Source organism: Botryllus schlosseri, chromosome 7 (genome assembly GCF_051294905.1).
Source record: "Botryllus schlosseri isolate E-star chromosome 7, Bs_hap1, whole genome shotgun sequence".
NCBI lineage: Eukaryota > Metazoa > Chordata > Ascidiacea > Stolidobranchia > Styelidae > Botryllus > Botryllus schlosseri.
In genome coordinates, this window is record NC_137242.1 from 20,448,697 (window position 1) to 20,468,157 (window position 19,461).

At 42.6% G+C, this 19,461-nt stretch overlaps 1 protein-coding gene across 1 annotated transcript in view; it reads left to right on the plus strand.

The window, feature by feature from the left end:
- The first annotated feature begins 12,824 nt into the window (after nt 1–12,824).
- The window catches only part of LOC145442842 (tRNA-dihydrouridine(20) synthase [NAD(P)+]-like), a 28,778-nt gene continuing 22,141 nt past the window's right edge, over nt 12,825–19,461 (plus strand). The window contains exon 1 of the mRNA XM_080320866.1: nt 12,825–14,785. Coding sequence (XP_080176992.1) covers nt 14,654–14,785 — 132 coding nt within the window. The 5' untranslated portion in view covers nt 12,825–14,653. The remainder of the gene's footprint in view (nt 14,786–19,461) is intronic.

The window sequence follows — 19,461 nt, forward strand, 5'->3', positions numbered from 1 at the left end:
ACTCGAACCAAGTCATATGTCTCGAGACTCATAGACGGCCAAGACCCACAATTCATTGTAATTTCGAAGAATAGTAGTAATCACACTATTGGGATTTCGTCTATTGGTACGAGTACTTGAAAATGCGACCAGAAATTGCTAAAAGTGAGCAAATTTTTTTATATTATCAATGCGAACCATTCGATATCACCAAGTAGAGTTGTAAAAAGTAGGTTTAACAAGACTTCAACTGGAAACTGAGCAGTCAACACAATGACTTGGACTCGGACTCTAGTCATAATACCATGACTCGGACTCGACCCTCTGCTCGCTGACTTGGACTCGGACTTGACTCGGTAGTGAATTGAAAATGACTCGACTTGACTCGAGTCAAGACTATAAAAGTGAGATTGACTTGTGACTCGGAGCCTTGTGACTTGGTTACAACCCTGTTTCAATATGAATATACTATTCAATTGTTTCTACTTGAGTAGTAATTATAATGAAATGTAACTAGCTAACTCTGATGCTCTCTTTTCGATGGATGTTTCCATTACGTCGGTGATGGTGCTCTTAGTCTATAGCTAAATAAGGAAAGCACTTTTTATTTTTGAACATGCCGGTAGGTTTTCATCTGCTCACTCTTCCGGTGGTTACGTTTCTGGACTATATCAAAATTACCGTTTAATTTAAAGTTGAAATACGAACTGTTTACTTTCTGACATGTAGAAAGTAGTATTGTTGCTCGAACACGATAATTTGGCAAGGGAAACTTATAACAACTTCGTATACAAATCCCAGAAGGATTTTACAAGGAAAACGACGGGTCAGACGACAGATTACCGAAACGCAAATCGTGGACTGACTGAACAAATGTAATAGCAGACAAAGATGAATATGCTTGTCTCAAAGATTAAGCCATGCAGGTGTAAGTACGAACTGAACGTAAAGTGAAACTGCGAACGGCTCATTAAATCAGTGAAGGTATGTCAGATTATGGATGTCACAGCTACTACGCTGGTCAACTTCCTTTATGGTTCTCACAGTCTTAGTTAAAAATGACATAATTTTCCCACGGGGGGACATCAGATGAAGTACCTTTGATCTGTGTAACCTGGTGTAAACTGATTACCACAGTCCAGGACAATAAGAGGATAATATAGTTGGATTATATTTATCATCTGTAGTCACACACATGTACAATGCCAAGTGAGACACAATGCCAAGTGATGAACAGATAGGACGATGTCAAACGACACGCATACAGTTGCGATCCTTTTAATCTGACATCCGCCTGGGCCTAGTGTCCGATGTCACGCAGTTCTTTTCAATCTTGAACTTGTTGATGCCCTTTATACTGCTGGTTCTTTCCATTCCTTGTGAGTGAGTGCTTTCTTTCGTTGGGTCTTTTACTGGGCATTTTTGGTCGTCGTAAGAACGGCAACGGCGGGGGAGAGAAGCCCAGATAAACCTCCGACCGGAATCGAATAAAGTCCGCCAGATTGGTGAGCGCTTACCACTGCGCTATCTCCCCATCCATTCGACAACTTCCTATCTTTTCATTGTATCGCAGTGTTGCAGTCTTTTGAAATGATGAAATTGCTAATAGAAGTTCTATTATAGAACGGACACTGTGGTCCGGTGTCAACAGATTACAATGTCATGACCATTAAAGTATACTACAGTTTAGAAATACAAAACATATAAAGTACAAAACGACATGGAATAAAATAAAATTGTGTCTTAATTCATAACTAGACGTTGAAGAATTAAATCACTTGACAAAATAAAACTACTTGTCAAAATTTTCAGCAAAATATAAGCTTCAACAAAGTCCAGGAAAAGATAACTTGAGAAAATTACGAGATGCGCCTGATCCGTAGTCCGCCGTTTACATTGCAAATTTTGTGATAGTCCGCCGGTCCGCAGTTCCGCTCCGTCCGCCGTTTAGTATTACATGTTCCGCGGTCCGCCGTTTAGTATTGAGCTATTTTCTCATGGTCCGCCCGGTCCGCAGTTCCGCTCGGTCCGCTGTTTAGTATTACATGTTCCGCTGTTCCGCGGTCCGCCGTTTAGTATTGGGCTATTTTGTTACGGTCCGCTCGGTCCGCAGTTCCGCTTGGTCCGCCGTTTAGTATCGCAAGTTCCGCTAGTTCCGCCGTCCGCTCGTTCCGCCGTTTAGAGTTGCCCAGTTTTTTGTATGACTTTACACTCAATTGTTTATGAAACTTCGTAAATGGGGCTTATTTGGTAAGAGTTGATGAGAGCAGTGGCTAAAACTGAAACAAAATAGTATATGACTGACCTATTGCATGATTTATACCTAATACCCCCCCCCCCAAAAAAAAATAGGTCGTTTATGAAGGCCAATGGGCCCTCTTATCTCAATTTTCCATCATGCCTTCGCCAATTGGGACTTATAAATAACGTATGTTGATAAGGGATATCCCACTGGCAGTGTCAGCAATCGACAGTGAAAGTTAAACATGTTAACGTGATTTATTTCCGATTTCAAATATTTTACTGTTCTTTAAAAGATACACTTTCCCTTTCCTATCTCCTCTGATAGATATATTTGTCGTAATTTACGATATCCCATATTCAGCACTCAGCAGGCACATCTTTATGAGTATGTGATAAGTTTTTGAAGTAGCTTACACCCGATTACAATCTCTCAGCTCATTGCCTACCCATTTTTTCATATTTTGGCAAACTCTAATTTATTAACCTTTTCATTCCATTTTAAAAAGCCATCAGGCTGGTAATGAGGAATGTAGTTGACCATACACTTTGACAGAAATGAAGCAGCCACTTTCCAGAGCTCTAAATATCACATTTTCCACTGTCCAAAGTTACCCCGTTCTGATAAAATTTGACGGGGTTACTTTGGACATCACATTTTCTTGTATTGATCTGAGGGTGAGCCCACTGAGATTTTTGCCATGGATTAAGACTGCTTAGAGGTATCTGCTGCCAAGTTTTCAATCTACGAATCACATGTTATCTATGTTTGCTTGTAAGAAGTTGAATGGCCATCAATTTTGATGAAATTGACCCCCGCCATTAATTTATCAATGTTGGGTCAAGTTTATCTGGTAGTGAAATGAATCCACCTTCTATTGAGACTACTTATGGTACCGATGCCACATGAAAAAGAATTGGACATCCAGCGGCAACCCTTTTCCACCAATAACCATTTAAATCTTTTACTGCTTGTGTCCAAAGTTACCCTTAAGTCCAAAGTTACCCCGGTTTACGGTGGTTGTTTTCGTCAATAAGTTGCGCGTTACAGAAGGGTTTCTTCCATTGAATAATTAAGGAATTAATTGGAAAGTTGCGCGTGACGTTTGCCACCAATTCCACTCTGAATTTCGAAGACTACTCCAAGTCGTTTCGACACCTTCCTATCTTATCATTGTATCGCAATTTTTGTGGTGTATTGAACTGATAAAAATTGCTGATGAACTGAATCGAAGGTCATATTTTTAGTGCACTAATATAGGGGAGAGTGGGTAGGTATGGGCCACTGCCATATCTGGTGACTGGGATATCACATATGCTTGTCAAGCTGTGTGATTGTTAGAAAAAGGCTCCAGACTCACCCATGTTACTCATAGCCGTGAGGCCAGCAGAGTTTTTGACTCAGCTAAAGATATATAATTTTTGAGGTCTAAAGTAAATTTATTTGAAAATAGGGAATTTGGGTTTGAGTCCACGTATGTGCATGTTTGGATTAGACTTATTTATGGTGTGAAAGCTATAGAAATATGCTATCTATAGAGTATAGTTTTATTGCTTTGTCAATCTCTCGGATCTTGAAGTTATGGTAAGAATCCCCAAGATGGAGAGTTTGAGGTATGGGCCTTTTAGCAGGTTAGGGTATAGGCCGGCCCATACCTCAATAGGCTGGGGTATGGGACAGCATAACATTTACCTGAAATCAATATTTGATTGATCCTATTAAATATATTTATCTCTAGAATACAGAAGGTGTTGGTTTAATCCCTCTCATATACAATCACCTGAAAGTAAATCATGAAACCAATAAAAAGGACCAAAGGGAAGTCAGCCACGAAATTTCCAGCCACGAAATCGCAAATTCGCAACTAAAGCATCCCAGCAGAAATATCACATGAGTCGAACATATCGCAGGATCAAACGTTCAGGCCAAGCCACATGCAGAAGCCACGAAATCCCACCATTTTTCTAAACACATATCCACTGCAAAATAACAACCCTATTCAGTAGTTTTCAGCCCTGGGCCCAAATCGTACGTTGGGACAGTGTCCAAAATGCACCCTATCTGACCAGCCCCAACTTCCTCGAAACTGAAATTTAGTGTGAAACCCTTTCTGAAAACCCCGAAATTGTTTCGCTCCGACAGTTATGACCCTATACGGGTGGCCTCAAGTACCCTGGTCACCCACCTAGAAATTTTCAACGATATTGTACGTTGGGACAGTGTCCAAAATGCACCCTATCTGACCGGCCCCAATTTCTTCAAAACTGAAATTTAGTGTGAAACCCTTCTGAAAACCCCGAAATCGTTTCGCTCCGACAGTTATGACCCTATACGGGTGACCTCAAGTACCCTAGTCACCCACCTAGAAATTTTCAACAATATCGTACGTTGGGACAGTGTCCAAAATGCACCCTATCTGACCAGCCCCAATTTCCTCGAAACTGAAATTTAGTGTGAAACCCTTTCTGAAAACCCCGAAATCGTTTCGCTCCGACAGTTATGACCCTATACGGGGGGCCTCAAGTACCCTAGTCACCTACCTAGAAATTTTCAACAATATCGTACGTTGGGACAGTGTCCAAAATGCACCCTATCAAACCAGCCCCAATTTCTTCAAAACTGAAATTTAGTGTGAAACCCTTCTGAAAACCCCGAAATCGTTTCGCTCCGACAGTTATGACCCTATACGGGTGACCTCAAGTACCCTAGTCACCCACCTAAAAATTTTCAACAATATCGTACGTTGGGACAGTGTCGAAAATGCACCCTATCTGACCAGCCCCAATTTCCTCGAAACTGAAATTTAGTGTGAAACCCTTTCTGAAAACCCCGAAATCGTTTCGCTCCGACAATTATGACCCTATACGGGTGGCCTAAAGTACCCTAGTCACCCACCTAGAAATTTTCAACAATATCGTACGTTGGGACAGTGTCCAAAATGCACCCTATCTGACCAGCCCCAATTTCCTCGAAACTGAAATTTAGTGTGAAACCCTTTCTGAAAACCCCAAAATCGTTTCGCTCCGACAGTTATGACCCTATACGGGTGGCCTCAAGTACCCTAGTCACCCACCTAGAAATTTTCAACAATATCGTACGTTGGGACAGTGTCCAAAATGCACCCTATCTGACCAGCCCCAATTTCTTCAAAACTGAAATTTAGTGTGAAACCCTTTCTGAAAACCCCGAAATCGTTTCGCTCCGACAGTTATGACCCTATACGGGTGGCCTCTAGTATTCTAGTCACCCACCAAGAAATTTTCAACAATATCGTACGTTGGGACAGTGTCCAAAATGCACCCTATCTGACCAGCCCCAATTTCCTCGAAACTGAAATTTAGTGTCAAACCCTTTCTGAAAACCCCGAAATCGTTTCGCTCCGACAGTTATGACCCTATACGGGTGGCCTCAAGTACCCTAGTCACCCACCTAGAAATTTTCAACAATATCGTACGTTGGGGCAGTGTCCAAAATGCACCCTATCTGACCAGCCCCAATTTCCACAAAACTGAAATTGAGCGTAAAACTATAGAATGTAAACATGGAATGGCAGCGACCGATTTTGAAGCTTCGTTCCGCTTCGCTGAGGCTGTATTTCAGAATTGTTTTGCGTAAGCGACTGTAGGATTTCTGGCAATCCAAAAGTTATCTTCCAAGCACAGGATTTACTGAGTCTGGTCTTGATCGAAAGCTACTGTTGCACTGATTCCAAAAATATAAATTGAAATATGGTCAGGTACTAGACTTAGACGAAAAATCGCTTTGAACATCCGAAATGCGCATTGTTCAGAACAATCGGATAATCGCAAATCAATGACCATAACAACGACCCGTTGTGGGTCTCCGATTGTGCGGACAATGCCGATGTTTCAGACTTGGAGGGCTGCAAAATCGGTCGTTGCCATTCCATGTTTACATTCTGAAAACCCCGAAATTGTTTCGCTCCCACATCCATGAACCTTCTAGTTCTAGTTGCTGATTTTGAAAATTGAGTAGTTGTAATTCTAGTTCCAGTTGTTGATTTTGCAAATTGGAGTACGCCTAGTTCTTGTTTTAGTTACAGATATCAAAAAGTGAGTACACTAATCCACAAGCCTTCGCTAATTTTCAGTGAGTCACAAACACAAAAGTCTACCACATTACACAATAACTACACATTTAATATAACTTACATCAGTGGTTCTTAACCTTTTTTCGTCCAGCGCCCCCTTTCAAAAATTATCGTGCTCCAGCGCCCCCCTCAACTTCATATTGTAAGGAATGTAATAAAGACAATGAGTAAGTGGGAGGGCCGTAACAGCACTTCGTCAACCCCCCTAAAAACGATTGCCTTGCGCACCCATAGCGTGAGAAACCGAACTTCTGAGGGCTTCGCCCCCACGAACCCCATATCGTGATTTTGATGGTCAGCAAAGTTTGTGTGGCCTGGTCGCCTTAGGTACCAAAATTTGCTATAATGCATGGTAATTACATTTATAAGTCGCTATAAACTTTTTATCCTCTCAGCCCACGTAATCAGATTTACCAGTAGCACTGAGTGAGCTGTTGTATAGGAAAATAAGGGGCACGTAATTAATAATTAAACATATTCGGGCGTTCCCGCAGGTACAATTATTCGTTACCAGGGCCGTAACAGCACTTCGTCAGCCCCCCTCCCTGAACATAAAACGTTGGTCCTGGGCCCCCATCGGGTGATAAACCAAACTTCCGGGGGACTTCGCTCCCAGACCCCCATTAGGCTGTCCGCTATTTGCTGATAGCCTATTAGGTATCTACATTGGGTGTACATTTACTGAGGCAGCTATTCTCGCCTAGTCGCGCGAAGTGCGAAAAATTTCACTAATTAATGATTGAATTGGTCAATATCATCGGGAATTGCATGTAAATTGAGATCAATTTTTATCCTCTCTCTGCTCACGTAAACACATTTACCGGTAGAGCTGAGTTAGGTGCAATGTTCCCTTTAAGCTGCGCACGTGCGCAGTGCTGACACGGTCTCTGCGCACAGAAAATCTACGTTGCGCACAACAAATCCGGAGTTATTACCTTTTTTTAGTCGTTACGCACTGTTGTCCAAGGGTCAGCGCAGTGAGTTGTTGAGTGTGCGCAGACTCATCAAAACTTAAAGCGAACATTGTAAGGTTTCTTGGAAACTGTAGGGCCCGTTACCAATAATTAAACATATTCGGGCAGGCGAACCCGTTGGTATGACCTCGTTGCATGATGTTATTTCGTGACCCCCTGTCTGCAATATCAAAAAATATAGAATCGCTCAACGGTGATATCGCCCAACAGGAATATCCCTGTCGCCCAATCGTACTAAACTAAAAGACGCACACGATTTCAGATTGGTATTTCTTCACTGACATATAATTTTTCCCTGCCAGATGGAATTCGTCTTCTGGGGTTCAGATTTCCAAGACAGGAACATTCGGTGTCAGTCATTTAGGCGCCCATGGACAATTAAACCTATATGTATTTTGAAGGCTATATGTAACGAAGTTTTCGGTGTTAATTTGCCCTGAATACTCATTAAGGATATGTCCTTTCACCACATCATCTACTGCGAAGCCATTTTTCTCCAGCGCCCCCCATACCGCCCCCCTGAGCCCAGCGCCCCCCATATCGCCCCCTGAGCGTTTCCGCCCCCCTTCAACATCGCCAGCGCCCCCTGGGGGGCGCTGGGGGCAAGGTTAAGAACCACTGACTTACATTATGTTCCCGGAAACACTGATCTCGTTAGTGCAGTTGCGTTTTAAAAAGTCTACCACATTACACAATAACTACACATTTAATATAACTTACATTATGTTCCCGGAAACACTGATCTCGTTAGTGCAGTTGCGTTTTAGTTAGTTGCGTATTTAAAAGGTCGTTATTTCTAGTTCTAGTTGCGGATTTTGAAAATTTGGTAATTCTGGTTCTAGTTGCGATTTTTGAAGATCCAGTTGTTTGTATAAGTATGCCTCCCCTGCTCAACAGGCTACCTAGTCGACCATTGCCATGGTTAATTACTCGCCCCGTCACTAGCACAATCAGAGCAGAACCAGTCCAGGTCTTCGTTTCGAAAGAATTTTTCTGGAATGCGGTACCCCAAACAGTATTCATGATACCATTCTTTGCATTTCATGCATTCAATCATTCGAGCTGTACAATTTTGGTCGAACGGTAATTTACAGCGACAATACGTTTCAGCTGGCATACTTGTCCTCAAAGAAACTGGCTTATCGCACTCTTTACCCAACCGCTCGATACTGCCACATTCCATCATACGCAGGCACTTAGAGCGAAGACTTTGCTCGTCATAAGACACGCATTCGGGGCGGATCCCAAAGCAGAGAGAAATGGCATAGGCAATTGCAAGTACACCACAGTTGCCGGAATTCGATTGCGACTGCACCCTTGGGAATTCCACGTTCAACACTCCAGAACTAGGTCGACAAAGTTTACCTACAGTTGATAACGCGGAAGTGTCGGTGTAAGCTGACTGTCGGTACCATGAATCGTAAACAACGACGGTGTTGAGATCAGGTGAAAAAAGGTTGGAAACCGTTACCCAATGATTGTTGTTGATATTGATTATTTGCACGAATTCGGTGATTGGTGTGTAACCCGGCGCCGAATCCGGGTGATAGTAGCCGCAACTAGTCAATCCGTCGATGGTACCAAAGCGCGATGACAACATCCACATGAAATGATCAATTATGTCGCTATTGAGCCACATAACAGCAGATGTCAAAATTTTCCGAGAGTCCCTAAAAGAAGTCAAATGAGGCGCAACGCCTCTCTCGGCAAGAAAGCGGTTAACCATGGGGAAAGACGTATCCTTGAGTGCTTTACTCTTACAACTTGTCACACCGCGCAGAGGTTTCCGGGGGGGCTGGAAGTATTTCCCAATATTTTTATTGGGATTTTCATTTCTGTGATGTTTTTTCCAAACCTCAACCTCTTCAGGTGGGACACTGGTGCGCTTTCTGCTTTTGACGGGTGGAAATGATTGAAGATTGTCATGGTACTCACGAATCAAGGAGTTATGCAATTCATCGTAGACGATTGCGAACTCGTCTAGTCCAGAAAATCGGCGTCCTTGCAAGCGACAACGCTTCAGCTCCTGGTTCGATTTTTCCATTATACCAGCAGTCCTACAGTTGCGAGTCAAGTTCTGATATTTGCGACCTTCCAGCGATTTGTAAAACCTTCCGTACTTTCCATACGAGCTTGAGTTGCCATATCTGCTTAAATCACCAGTGAGAAGACTCGTAATCAATAAGGATTGAACTTTTTCAATCCATCACGGATTATATCCGCCCATGACCCATTTGACCGGTCACCCGCGAAGGACGTAATTGCATCCCAATCCGATTCACTGACATTGAACCACCGGTTCCCCTTAATGTTTGCACGACTCCATACGCGATTATGACCCGGCTCGGAGCTTTCTATCGAGTCGGCAAAGCCATCTGCGACAGACTCGGTGTGTACTGTCGAGTCGGGTACAACAGACTCGGAGCTTTCTATCGAGTCGGCCAAGCCATCAACAGGCTCCGACCTTACTGCCGAGTCGACAAAGCCAACAGGCTCGGACCTTACTGCCGAGTCGACAAAGCCATCTACAACAGACTCGGTGTGTACTGTCGAGTCGAGTAAAACAGACTCGGAGCTTTCCACCGAGTCGGCAAAACCATCAACAGGCTCGGACCTTACTGCAGAGTCGACAAAGCCAACACGCTCGGACCTTACTGCCGAGTCCACAAAGCCAACAGGCTCGGACCTTACTGCCGAGTCCACAAAGCCAACAGGCTCGGACCTTACTGCCGAGTCGACAAAGCCAACAGGCTCGGACCTTACTGCCGAGTCGACAAAGCCATCTACAACAGACTCGGTGTGTACTGTCGAGTCGAGTAAAACAGACTCGGAGCTTTCCACCGAGTCGGCAAAACCATCAACAGGCTCGGACCTTACTGCAGAGTCGACAAAGCCAACAGGCTCGGACCTTACTGCCGAGTCGGCAAAACCATCAACAGGCTCGGACCTTACTGCAGAGTCGACAAAGCCAACAGGCTCGGACCTTACTGCCGAGTCGACAAAGCCAACAGGCTCGGACCTTACTGCCGAGTCGACAAAGCCAACAGGCTCGGACCTTACTGCCGAGTCCACAAAGCCAACAGGCTCGGACCTTACTGCCGAGTCGACAAAGCCAAAAGGCTCGGACCTTACTGCCGAGTCGACAAAGCCATCTACAACAGACTCGGTGTGTACTGTCGAGTCGAGTAAAACAGACTCGGAGCTTTCCACCGAGTCGGCAAAACCATCAACAGGCTCGGACCTTACTGCAGAGTCGACAAAGCCAACAGGCTCGGACCTTACTGCCGAGTCGGCAAAACCATCAACAGGCTCGGACCTTACTGCAGAGTCGACAAAGCCAACAGGCTCGGACCTTACTGCCGAGTCGACAAAGCCAACAGGCTCGGACCTTACTGCCGAGTCGACAAAGCCAACAGGCTCGGACCTTACTGCCGAGTCCACAAAGCCAACAGGCTCGGACCTTACTGCCGAGTCGACAAAGCCAAAAGGCTCGGACCTTACTGCCGAGTCGACAAAGCCATCTACAACAGACTCGGTGTGTACTGTCGAGTCGAGTAAAACAGACTCGGAGCTTTCCACCGAGTCGGCAAAACCATCAACAGGCTCGGACCTTACTGCCGAGTCCACAAAGCCATCTACAGCATGCTCGGATGCTTCAGATGCAGATATAATTTCCCGTCTCTTTTGTAGGATAACAGCTCTATATTTATCGAATCGGAATTTTAATAGTCTGATCGACCTGCGTCTATCCGACTTGCTCCTGTGCCTAATTTTATCACCATTAATCGCGATATAGACCGATTGCCATATGGACGGAATGTCAATATCGGAAAGTGAGAATTTGGAGAGAGCTGAAGCGATATCATCCAACTTTGTGGATTTAGTGAATGACATGATCAAAGTCAACTGCCTATAGTTTGAAAATACGACAACGCGAACAACCACTACTATACCGCGCGAACGAATCTGGGAAAGACGCTGTCTTGCATGCGTTTGCCTTTATAGTAGTTCGTGAAATAGCGTCACAATTGAACTCGTCGAGCGTTACCGATCAGGCGTTCATCTTTGACGTCAGTATTGGAAAATTCACGAGAGTGTGGCTTCACCACTGAGTTATATAAACTATAAAAACTTCACAGGTTTGGGGTTATAGCTAAGTAATTGTTATCTCCAGTTTGATATGCATGATCCCGTGTCGCACTGATTCCAAAAGTGTAAATTAAAATCTCGTCAGGGCAATGTAACCATTCCAAAATAGCCGTCAAAGGCCAATTGTTCTCGACAACGGGCACTGTCCCAACGTACGATATTGTTGAAAATTTCTAGGTGGGTGACTAGGGTACTTGAGGTCACCCGTATAGGGTCATAACTGTCGGAGCGAAACGATTTCGGGGTTTTCAGAAAGGGTTTCACACTAAATTTCAGTTTTGAAGAAATTGGGGCTGGTCAGATAGGGTGCATTTTGGACACTGTCCCAACGTACGATATTGTTGAAAATTTCTTGGTGGGTGACTAGAATACTAGAGGCCACCCGTATAGGGTCATAACTGTCGGAGCGAAACGATTTCGGGGTTTTCAGAAAGGGTTTCACACTAAATTTCAGTTTTGAAGAAATTGGGGCTGGTCAGATAGGGTGCATTTTGGACACTGTCCCAACGTACGATATTGTTGAAAATTTCTTGGTGGGTGACTAGAATACTAGAGGCTACCCGTATAGGGTCATAACTGTCGGAGCGAAACGATTTCGGGGGTTTTCAGAAAGGGTTTCACACTAAATTTCAGTTTTGAAGAAATTGGGGCTGGTCAGATAGGGTGCATTTTGTACACTGTCCCAACGTACGATATTGTTGAAAATTTCTTGGTGGGTGACTAGAATACTAGAGGCCACCCGTATAGGGTCATAACTGTCGGAGCGAAACGATTTCGGGGTTTTCAGAAAGGGTTTCACACTAAATTTCAGTTTTGAAGAAATTGGGGCTGGTCAGATAGGGTGCATTTTGGACACTGTCCCAACGTACGATATTGTTGAAAATTTCTTGGTGGGTGACTAGAATACTAGAGGCTACCCGTATAGGGTCATAACTGTCGGAGCGAAACGATTTCGGGGTTTTCAGAAAGGGTTTCACACTAAATTTCAGTTTTGAAGAAATTGGGGCTGGTCAGATAGGGTGCATTTTGGACACTGTCCCAACGTACGATATTGTTGAAAAGTTCTAGGTGGGTGGCTACGGTACTTAGGACCATCCTTATAGGGTCTTTGTCGTGGGAGCGAGCCGATTTCGGGGATTTTAGAAAGACTTTCCTACGCATCCTCAGTATTGTGGAAATCAAATATCTCTCTTTCTCTCGTACTCTCTCTGTATCTCTCTCTCTCTCTCTCTCTTTTTTTCTCTGTCGTTCAGCAAGACAGGTACCGTGGTCCAAAGATTTTCAGTGATACAGTCGTTAGTGCTGCGATATCGTCAAGTAGCAATTTCGTGGTTGGAAATTTCGTGGCTGAGTTCCCTTTGGTTAAAAAGGCCAGTTTTCAGAATCAGATCTGAGCTTGGCAATATGAAACGTTAAAGCATGGGAGGTATCAAAAAGATAACCATGCCGTCAGTACAAAATTGGTAGAGCTACATTAAATAGGTATATGGAAAAACAGGGGATGAGTCTCACATGAAAAGGATTTCAAAATCGTTTTCCAATACTATCTTTCATGAAGAGGAGAAAAGTTTGTTAGCACAGTATGTCATCATATGCTCAAATATGTATCATGGTTTGTCACTCCCACTTAAATAAGAGATAGAGCTGTGACATTTGGATTTGATGGGGTAGTTGAGGCAAAAGAAGCATGATTTGATAGTGATTTTCATGTTACATATTTTTCGTTATCTTGTTTCGTTATGCGTTATGGCTTACGATCAATACGGGAATTGAAATATATGAATTGTCTACTTCCAGCTCAGCTTTATATCAGTATATACAAACTGTCGGTAACTGTGACAAGAGTTGCGGTTTGTAGGATATGAATGGCATTTATTGATTCAATACAGACAGCGGCCCATACCTCACCACCCCCCGGCCCATACCTCGAGGCCTATTTTTTATTTACAAAAATGATGTATTGTTACGAAATTTGATGTCACTTCCAAATACATGGGTATTTTAGCTTAATTCTACCAGTAATAGTTAGCCATATAACTAATGATCGTCCATACCGAAATTTAGGAATATTAGACCAAGTTTGGCCAAGTTATAGCTTAGTAAGATTTGGTGGCCCATACCTACCCACCAGTGTTGGGATGACTCGAGTCAACATTTTCGTATGACTTGACTTGACTCGAGTCACTTCGGAAAAATGAATTGACTTGACTTGACTCGGAGCTTCAAAAATGTGCATTGACTCGTGACTCGGAGCAAAATTTACGAGTCAATTTCAAGTCATCAAGTAAACGGTGTCGAATAAATCACTGTATATTGTGTATGTTCGGATTGTTTAAAATATGCCGGTGCCGCTCATTCACTGATTCGACGTTACACTATCCTCCATTGTTAGATCACAAATAAACTGACCGCAAACTAAACGATCACAGCTTACGTTGTCGAAGTTGTAGAGTAGCAACGTATAGTAGCGATGTGTCTCTGTTTCTTAGACGGCACAATGCTTACGTTGCGCAGTGCTCACATTTACAATCCCTCTTGTATGATTTAAATCGAACAAATATAGTTTGTGCGTTTATATTCTCACGGATGTGTAGATAATTAGTGTATGTTGATATTGCGCCATATCAATTTGTTTCAACTTCTCGAAGCTTCGTATTAGATCCTATGTTTTGGTTGCTAATAACTGACTGTAGCATATAGGTGCACACTGTACAGTTACTCACGTATTTTATTAGCAGTTCTACGTGTGAGTGAGGCATACAACGTCTTTTTGAATGTATATTTAACTAGATATTCGTTATTTGATACATGATAAATGATCAATTAATCTGTCTGTCACACAGCTAGCAAAATGTAATGACTTTGAATCATCACTCATTCTTCGAAATTCAATTTGACTTGAATTGTGACTTGACTCGTGACTTGACTTGACTTGACTCGACTTGACTCGAGTCACCTCCAAAAAACGAATGACTTGACTTGACTCGAGTCAACTTTGAAAATCGATTGACTTGACTTGACTCGAGTCAAAATCTGCAATGACTCGAGATGACTCGTGACTCGAAGGTAGTGACTTGACCCCAACACTGCTACCCACTCTCCCCTATCATATATAGGCCTAGCCCCACAATTTCACAATATCTGTATTTTTCTATTGAAAGCCATTATTTCTCATCTCCACTATCATCTGATCTTGAAATGCCTGTGGATAAAGTCGAAGCAAGAAGACATTATGCAAATAAAAACATACTCGCGCCAATGGTAAGGATTGGGACTCTACCATCAAGACTACTTGCTCTCCAATACGGCGCTGATCTCGTCTATTCTGAGGTTAGTCAATAGTCAATACTAAGATTAGGGTTGTTTAGAATTGACCGACTTTCAAAAAGTCTAGGTTTTCAGTCCGTTTCCCATGCCTTATACCTTAAAAACAAATTCTGGCAACTTTTTTTTGTAATTCATCCCCTGCATCCGTGTGCACATTGAGCTGGAAGAATAGCAGCTGAAAATAGGGGATTCCCTAAAATCTGAGTGTCACGATTTTACCTAGCCTAGTTAAAGTGACATATAACGGGGACTTATGCAGCTGTTGCGGTTTGGAGTGCTACAAAACCCCACTATATAAGGCATTCCTAGTTCAGGATATCATTTCCATGTCCCACACTGCCTTAGAACTGCTCAAAACTACCTAAAACTGATAGTCATTTTGATGGATCACATATCCTACACCCCTCAAACCTACCAGGCACTGTTCATCAATTTCCTGGATCCTCATGTGCAAGAATACAACTGTAAATGTAGCATCCACTCACAGCCACATAATAAACATCACAGGAAACGAAAAAATAGGGCAAAGAAAGAGATCAACTTGGCAAAATATTATATAAATCAGGTGGATGAAATGGTTGCTTTCGAGAAATCTGCATATCTGTTCCGGTGATCTTCCACAGCCTGTAGGAGGCTCGCTCGCTGTTCTTTGTCATCCGTTATGAACGCAGCATAGTCGGTATTCAATTTTACCATACGCTCTGCTGCATCATTAACAACTTCAACAGTATTCACAAATTCTTGAGCAGTCACGAAATCCGGATCAGTATGCCATTCCGAAACTGGAAGACTCAACCAGTCATGTTCCACATGTAAAGCATCAAATAGAAACCACGATTCTGGCCCAATCAAATCGACCATACTCATTGACTCAGAGACAGAGTCAGAGATCAGACTGAGAGGCATACCTCTGCGAAATTTTTCAGGGATTGGCATTTTCAGCAATTTAGCAGCCATCGCTTCCTTCAGTTTGTCAGGAATCTTTGGATTAGCCGAGAACATGGTAAATACCACCATTTCCTCAGTTAGATACCAATGATGTTTTCGCAATTTCTTGTATGCCACATCAGCAACAGTGAGATCGCATAATGAAAAGTTTTTCATGTCATGAAGGAATTTGAGATCATTCCAAGGTGCGTCACATGCAATACCTGTTTTCAACCAAGCTGGAACATAAAACAAAGCAATGAATGTATTGATTCGTTCCAACTTTTCAATGAACTCTTCAGAATAGTCCATTTGCTCACTCCACATGAACATTTTTTGACAGCACAGGACTTGACTCATCCATCTAGCGCTATGAGTAGCACCAGGCTTGCGAAAACGATGATCAACATATTTGTCATCCAAAATCGCCAAGGTGCCTCTTGCACATTCTCTGTAGTCATCTCTTATCAAGACTTCTTTCTGCTTTCCATCATTGGGTTTCATCAGTGGAATTATTTCTTGCTTTGCTTCATCAGCTTTCATCGCCAACCAGCTGCCTTCAATAAACTTCAGCGTTTTATAGCTTCTTGATTTATCAATATGTTTCCACTTCTTCTTGAAGGTATTAAAATCCGTGTTTTCAGGGCCTGTGGTTGTCGATCCAAACAAACACTTCCAAACCTCTCGAATGACCAGTTCATAAATATGATGGCGACAGGCATTGTAGAAAACTTTCCTGTTAATCAATTCTTCAAGTAACGGAACCGCACCTTTGTTTTTACCAGTGTTTGAGGATGTTGTGTCAAACACAAGAGCTCTAACAGATTTTGTTAAATTCCAAAGTTCCAGCAGTTGAAATGATGCATCAGCCTGTGCTTTTCCTGTAGCACTTTCCAGAGTTTAAATGCCAAGAAGTTTCCGTTTCTTAAATGCGCCGGAATACGCAGACGATGCGAGCACTGCCAAGGCCTCAGATTGATATCCTAGACGACTCTTAGTGAGCTTTCCATCCCAGTGCAATGCAATGTGCTCTGGTGGATTGGTGGATATTTTTTCAAAGATAGATTCGGAAATTTTCAAACGATTTGCAATGCGTCATCGATAGGTCCCAGATCTTGAAAGATGGAAGTCATTAGGGTTGCCATCGCAAGCTTTAATCAGTGCTGCAGTTATCATGGTAGCGGCATTATCACTGACTTTCAAGCGATCAAAAACCTGGCATAGGTCTTCGTCGCTGAATAGGTTTACAGGAGCTTTTAGAGTCACAAATTTAGCGGAATGACCAAATGTCGACTGTGCAAGTTCAAAATCAGTGCTGTGAGAAGTGTCAGCTACCTGTGAAGATATAGATGAGCTCTCTGTAAATTCACCTTCGCTACTTGATGCTGGTGCAGACTCTCTTGCACTCATGGTCCGTCTCTTTTGTTGCATGACTTTCGCTTTCAACACTTTATCTTTGCCACCGATCGTTGCTAATCTCGGACCCCTTTGATCCTGATAAAATGCTATGTCTTCACGTTTTTTATCGTCAGAAAGAAGTCTACTTGCTTCAATTGTCGCTATCGCGTCAGGGGATCCTATATCCCATAGCTTACTCAGTTTGGCTTCAAAGTCGCTTTGTTTTTTTGATACATATTGCCGGCATGCAGTTTTCTTTAGTGACAGCCATTGTTTCCATACTGTTTCCAATCTTTTAGTGGCATTGACTTTTGTGATAGTCTTTATGCCAGCAAGTAACTAAAAACCGATCACTTAATCTACTGCGTTCTGGATGTGTGACTTGACTGGTTCATTTTTTAAAAATGAATGCTCTCTCAGGTGTAGCACATATTGCATAACTTGCCTCAGAGTGGGCAACTTCGATCCCGTAATGGCTTCCTCAGATGGCCCAACTAAGAAATGCTGTGTCTGCGATCGTGTTCTTCTAGTTTTCTTCGGTACTGCTTCACTAGATGACGATTTTCTTTTTTTTTTCAGACATTTCGCACTACAGCTAATCCTAGAAAAACAGATATACATAAACTCAGTCAAGCAACAAAGAATAGTGGAAAACATTTCAGTTCTTTTAGAGTTTTAGGTCGAACACATACTGCATAACTTGCACAGGAGATTGAACAGCCAGATTAGATCCAGTTATAGATTATCGAAGATAGTTATTCCGAAATTGGAAAAACTCATACCAGTATATTGATATCTTGGGATATAACAAAAAATTTAGAGCAACCGACTGGCGGTTTTCCCCAGTCACTGGAATAGACATTTGCAAGCTTTGTTTCTATTCCAGTCCCAGTAGAAAGGAAAAGAGTATCAGGTCTATTATATCAAATAGTTGTATACTGCTATAATACTATGTAAACTAATCACGCGCTAAACTCGTTGATAGCATGAGTCAAAATGCCGCCTGATAAGTCCTGCACCTCAATCGTAAACACAGTCCATCAACAACAAAGCAGCAAGGCACCTGACTAATCAATGATCCCCGTTTCACAGCCGTGCTCAGCGCTTCATCAGCGCTGGAACATACGCGTCACGTCAATGAGAACACCCGCCATTCCTGTCGAGTCACTGACAACGGGGGAATCCCCTAATTCCGAAGAAATTTTTAGGTGCATGAGAAAACGGCAATGTGCACACTAGGGCTGTTCAAAAATAACATTTTTTCCTGAATCTTCCGGGTTACGTGATTAAATCGTTAGGTTGCCTTAAAAAACGACGCACACCAAATTTGAATTCATTCCAACCAATAATCGCTGATTTCGTAGAGTTTGAAAATTTCGAATTTGCCTATTGATGCAAAAAAAAAAATTAGTCAAATTTTTCTTCCAACCCCATAAAATTGTTGCGCTGTCTTCAAAGACGATGCAAAACAAATTTGACTCAATTCCAAGCCGTAGAAGCGGAGTTATTTGAGTTTTTCGATGATATTTCTGGGCTTATCCCCCAATCAAGGATAATCCAAGAATTATCATCGAAAAACTGAAATAACTCCGCTTCTACGGCTTGGAATTGAGTCAAATTTGTTTTTCATCGTTTTTGAAGACAGCGCAACAATTTTATGGGGTTGGAAGAAAAATTCTAAATAAAATTTTTTTTGCATTCATAGGCAAATTCGAAATTTTCAAACTCTATGAAATCCGCGATTATTGGTTGGAATGAATTCAAATTTGGTGTGCGTCGTTTTTTAAGGCAACCTAACGATATAATCACGTAACCCAGAAGATTCAGGAAAAAAAGTTATTTTTGAACAGCCCTAGTGCACACGGATGCAGGGGATGAATTACAAAAAAAAGTTGCCAGAATTTGTTTTTAAGGTATAAGGCATGGGAAACGGACTGAAAACCTAGACTTTTTGAAAGTCGGTCAATTCTGAACAACCCTAACTAAGATGTACGGTAGGGTTGTTCAGAATTGACCGACCTTCAAAAAGTCTAGGTTTTCAGTCCGTTTCCCATGCCTTATACCTTAAAAACAAATTCTGGCAACTTTTTTTTGTAATTCATCCCCTGCATCCGTGTGCACATTGCCGTTTTCTCATGCACTTAAAAATTTCTTCGGAATTAGGGGATTCCCCCGTTGTCAGTGACTCGACAGGAATGGCGCGTGTTCTCATTGACGTGACGCGTATGTTTTAGCGTTGAAGAAAGCGCTGAGCACGGCTGTGAAACGGGGATCATTGATCAGTCAAGTGCCTTCATGCCTTGCTGCTTTGTTGTTGATGGACTGTGTTTACGATTGAGGTGCAGGACTTATCA